The 5,119-nt window shown below is 37.8% G+C and overlaps 1 protein-coding gene across 1 annotated transcript; it reads left to right on the forward strand.

Annotated features, from left to right (window-relative positions):
* Positions 1-541: 541 nt before the first annotated feature.
* Positions 542-2,556, forward strand: LOC128503208 (derriere protein-like). Its single transcript, XM_053473271.1, has 2 exons — positions 542-794; positions 1,721-2,556. Exons 1-2 carry the CDS (start codon positions 542-544, stop codon positions 2,524-2,526), a joined length of 1,059 nt encoding a protein of 352 aa, XP_053329246.1. The 3' UTR covers positions 2,527-2,556.
* The last annotated feature ends 2,563 nt before the right edge of the window (positions 2,557-5,119 follow it).

Raw genomic sequence — 5,119 nt, forward strand, 5'->3', positions numbered from 1 at the left:
TATAGATATATATATATATATATCTATATATATATAAAATTACATAGATTTTTTAGGACACCATAGACCTCTTTTGCTTTCAGGACCAGTCTATTTTTAAGATGAAGAAGAGAGCTCTGAGATCCTAACAGCTCATGTAACTTTACATATTTTTCTATGTTGGCTCTATAAAAGGTATCAACCTCTACAAAAAACTTCATTTACTCTTGTGCTAGCATAGCTGTACCCAAATTTTAAATTATTATATTATATTTATTTTATAGTCCCAAGTAACCCTGAACACAACTTCAAAGAAGCCTTATCCTGGGTTCATCATCTGGCTGTAATAATTATATTAAAGAAGGAGTGCATTTCGTGCTTACATTTCATTTGCTTGCCAAATTAGTGATATATATGACCAGGATGAGATCGGTGGGAGGAAGGTCCTTTCACACCTCTTTGCTGCCACCAGGAAGCCGACAGATTTTACACAACTAGCCACCCTGTAATGTATTAATGACAATGTCCAGACCCCAGGAACAGAACACCAAGACGCATCACCATGGAAGGATCTCTCTTTTTCCTGTTCTTCCTCTTCCATACGCTTTTCCTAGCTGAATCCTCTGAAATCTCGATACAGGAAAGAATGCTTCTTAAAGCCTTGGGACTGAATGGAAAACCAAACCCTGTTAACCCCGGTCCTGTACCTAAAACATTGTGGTCCATTTTTAAAAAGGGAATCCAAAATGATAATCCTTGTAGAATGGAAGGATTTGAAGTGCCTGGTAATATTGTCAGGTCTTATCGAAACCAAGGTAAGTGAATTTTTTTTTTTTGCCCTTTGTTTAACTGAAGCGAAAAAAATTCCAATGACATTATATAGTGTGACACTATAGAAATACAATTTGTTTGTAAAATACCTAGCCTTGTGGCCCTGCTTATTGTGAAGTTAAATTAGAACTGTGTTATATTTATCATATGCCATACGCTTTTAGGGGTTTTCAGAAAAGAAAGAAGGGCAGGGAACATCGCTAACACACAACCAGAAAAAAAGATGAAATTACATTTTTGTAGAATTGTATACATGTCATATATCAGCTTTCTGTTATTTGTAGTGGTTCCTCTTTAAAAGTATCTGTGAAAATACAGACATTTCTAGCTAAATTGGGTATTCTGGGTTATAAAAATGCCATTTGGTAATTGTTTCTGCAGATGAAAAGACATTTTCCCTCAAGAACCTGCTATTTTCCTTTATTTTGATCAACATGTCTTTGATAAAAAGATGACCCTTTTTTTAACCTATTTAACAATACATATTATCCTTATGTTGCATAACAGTGGGCGATCAGGCTCCCTGCAACACTACTACTCAATGGGCCAGTTATAAGGGAGAACGCTAATTTCCCCAACCAGCCCATTAACACTATGGAGAGCTGTGCTGAGTCGGAAGGGGTGGCAAGCAGCTCTGCCCTGGGTCAGGCCTAGACCAGCTCCAGAGGTAAATACGCCACTGTTTATATATATATCCCTGCTACAGACGTAACATCCCACCTGAAGATATGTTTTATAGCCCATGCTAACTATATTTATGCCACACTTACAATGTAGCTCTTCCTCATAATGGTTGACCTGCAAGGAAGACATGTAACCTTTTAATAGAAATTCTGTTGCAGGTATATTGCCTTTCTACAGGCTAGTAATGTTTTTATTATTTTCTCCTCTTTCTCTCCCTGCTTCTTAGGACCATTAACATCTAGTGGGGCACCGCATCAGTCATTGTGCTCACGGAAACATCTTTTCTTTGACCTATCGGCCGTAGAGAAGAAAGAGCAGATAACTTTGGGGCAGCTGGAGATTAAGTTTAAACGCAACACCTATGATGGGCAGCAGTTCCAGTTGCGTCTGTATCGCATATTACAGATGTCTTTGAAGGGAATGCGACAACACAAAACCAATCGAAAACTTCTTGTGGCCCAGTCTTTTCGTCTCCTTCATAAATCTCTCTACTTCAACTTAACCAAAGTGGCAGAAGATTGGACCAACCCTGAGAAGAACATGGGGTTGGTTCTGGAAATATTTCAAAATGCTACCAGTACCAAAAGTTCATCTACTCACTGTGAGCAAATTAATTCTTTCATCCATGCCTCTCTGTTTACAGTCTCCCTTGACCCATCTGGTTGCAAAACCTCTCGAACCAAGAGGAGCTCTTCATCTTCTTTGCCATCTCCAGCCAACATCTGCAAGAAGAGAAACTTCTACATTGACTTCAAGGATGTGGGATGGCACAACTGGGTCATTGCTCCTCGAGGATATATGGCCAACTACTGCCATGGAGAATGCCCGTACCCTCTCACTGAGATGCTGAAGGGTACCAATCATGCTGTGTTGCAGACTCTGGTGCACTCCACAGAGCCTGAAATCACCCCACTCCCCAGCTGTGCTCCCACCAAGCTATCTCCCATCTCAATGCTATATTATGACAACAATGACAATGTTGTGCTAAGACACTATGAGGACATGGTAGTTGATGAGTGTGGTTGCAGGTAACCATGTACTGAACTGTCTTTTCTATTTGCTGTCTGCTGTCATCTCATACAAGATAGTTTTCTGAGCACTTTTTTGTGCTCTTAATTGTTTTTTTTCTAATTTATATGGATGTAACTTTTGTTCGCCACATCATTTTTATTATGGAACCATGAAGACCAATATTAGCATGTGCTAATCATACATGGCACCCAAGTTCGTGACTAATTTCATGATAAACATCAGTTAAATAAATAGTTTAGAGAAGATAAGCCGTTATATTTTGGCATTTTGAAATAAATTCATCAAAAAAATATAGTTCTGGCATTTTTCACTTACAGACAGTTGTAGAAGGTTTGCCTATTCAAAGAAATTTCTTGAGGCAAACAGTTTCATTTTTTGTGTTGTGTGGTATTGAGCAGGGTATCTTGTTTCGTTTTATTATACCAACACTATCTCAATGCTATCCGGAACTCTACGTTGTAGGGTATTATGTGATATTTTGGCAAGTCTCTGTAACCCAACACTAATTATTTCACGATGCCATTTTTAGCTGAGTAATTCAAACACAACTTTTGAAAAGATACCTACCTAAAAGACAAGCAAAAAAATCACTCCATTTTATGTATCATCGGTAATATTTTGTATGCAACTACAGCAGCTGAATAACAATACCCCAAAGTATACGTTATTTGTCCCGATTTGGAAACACATCATCTGCATTAGATTTATCATTGCAGAGCAAATCTGAAATGGTGCATGACATGTTTTGGAAGCTGCTAATTATTCAAGTTAGATATGCTGAGGATATAGCTTTGATAGATTCTAAAACCACCCACAAATGTAAATATTCCTGAAAAAACGAAGCTACTTCACTAGAGTACCTTTGGCACAGAGATGGCTACATAGAAGGGTCATTCTCTCTTAACCCCCCACAAAAATATATACTATATGACACCTGCCCATCATACCTATATGAGCCTGTTGGACATCCCATTCCAAAACCATATTGAATTGACCACCTTTTTGTGGCTATAACAGCCTAAACTCGGAAGTGTGTCTCTGGGGCTTTATCCCCATTCAGCTAAATGAGCATTTGTGAGTTTAGGCACTGATGTTGGACAAGAAGGCCTGGCTCGCAATCTGCATTTCCCCTGTGTGGATTTGAGAAGGTAATCTTGTACCTGTCCCATACTCACCTACCTTTCTTCTCTTTTCTGGAGCAGCAGATTGGGTGAGGATGAGACAATGTCAGTCAGTAGGGGATCCCGCTGGCGTCAGTGGGTGTTCTTGATAACTTTATGACATTCTCTGTGATGTCAGTGGGGGTTCCCGCTGACATTGCAGGAAACATAACCATTTAAAAGGGAAATGATGCAGGGAGCGGGGCGTGTCAAGACCCCGCTCCTGCAACTGTAAAGTTCCCAGGTATGGCCATCGGGCATTTACCCAGTGTGCCAGATGGCCAGTCTGGGTCTGCCATTCATTATGCAGATGTCTTAAAGTTAATCAAGCTGCACCCATGTTTATAGATGTTTTATAACTTTTCATTATTCCAGTTATACAATGATAATTTTTCTTAATGCTTTTTTTCATACAGGACACTGCGAAAACAGAATATTTGCATTGTTTTTCTATATCTTGTTCCACCTCACTTGGAAATAACGTAATAATAAACTTTAAAAACAATCAGATTAAAATGCTGCACTCCAACAGAACAACGTCAACAGATAAGTAATATACGGTGGTATTGCATTTTAATAAGTTGTTATTTTGATAATGCTCTAAAAACACATGCAAAAAGTCCAACAAGCGATCATGTTTGTCTGCTTGGAGTATTAAAAGTGGATCACAATATTTGGACAGCATTAGATATAATTGTGTCTTGAGTTCATTGCCATGGTTCTGTAAATATTGATTTTAATAATCAGTGAAACACAGTTGGTCACTAACAAACACGCTTTATACAATACAATATTTCATTAGGGGTTTTAAGGTTGAATGTATTTATTTAATTGGCTATTCATCTATTAACATTCCCTACCGACCAACAGAAAGAATAAGCTCTCAATAGAACACTCTCTTCATGACCAAGGATATTTTGCACCTAAAAACTGGACCATTTTGCCGTTTCAACCTGTTTCTAAAAGCTGACCATCTGAAACAATGTTCAAAGTAAAAGAGTGACTGTTGTGACCTGTGGTGACCCCATCCCCTGCGGTCTGATCACCGATTTTGCTATCGGCAACGTAGGGCAATAAAAAAGAAACTATTTCTTTCTCTTGAAAAATAGAAAAGCTAAAACACGTTTTTAAAATAATAAAAAATAAACTGAGTGTAATTGCTTTGGATACATTTGATTTTTTTAAAAAAGAAACTGATTTAATTTCCGGAAGCAAAAATCTGCAAAACGTGGTGGATTAATTCTATTGACGGTAATTTTAGTAATTTAACAAAAAGAGACAAATAATTTAATTGAGAGGAAAATATGCAAACCCTGTGATCAGCAAGTTAAGAAGGTATTCATATAAACTGGGTTCCTAATATATCATTTTTTGACTTTGTAAACCTGGTTATAGTAATACATTTACTGCCCCTGGAAAAGGTTCAAATCCAC

This window comes from Spea bombifrons, chromosome 1, assembly GCF_027358695.1.
Source record: "Spea bombifrons isolate aSpeBom1 chromosome 1, aSpeBom1.2.pri, whole genome shotgun sequence".
In the NCBI taxonomy this organism is placed as follows: Eukaryota; Metazoa; Chordata; class Amphibia; order Anura; family Pelobatidae; genus Spea; species Spea bombifrons.

Bases quoted from the DNA above. Each gene is read 5' to 3' on its own strand.
- LOC128503208 (XM_053473271.1), top strand. From the start codon at position 542: ATGGAAGGATCTCTCTTTTTCCTGTTCTTCCTCTTCCATACGCTTTTC. The intron at 795-1,720 runs GTAAGTGAATTT...CCTGCTTCTTAG, and splicing joins CAGGTCTTATCGAAACCAAG to GACCATTAACATCTAGTGGG.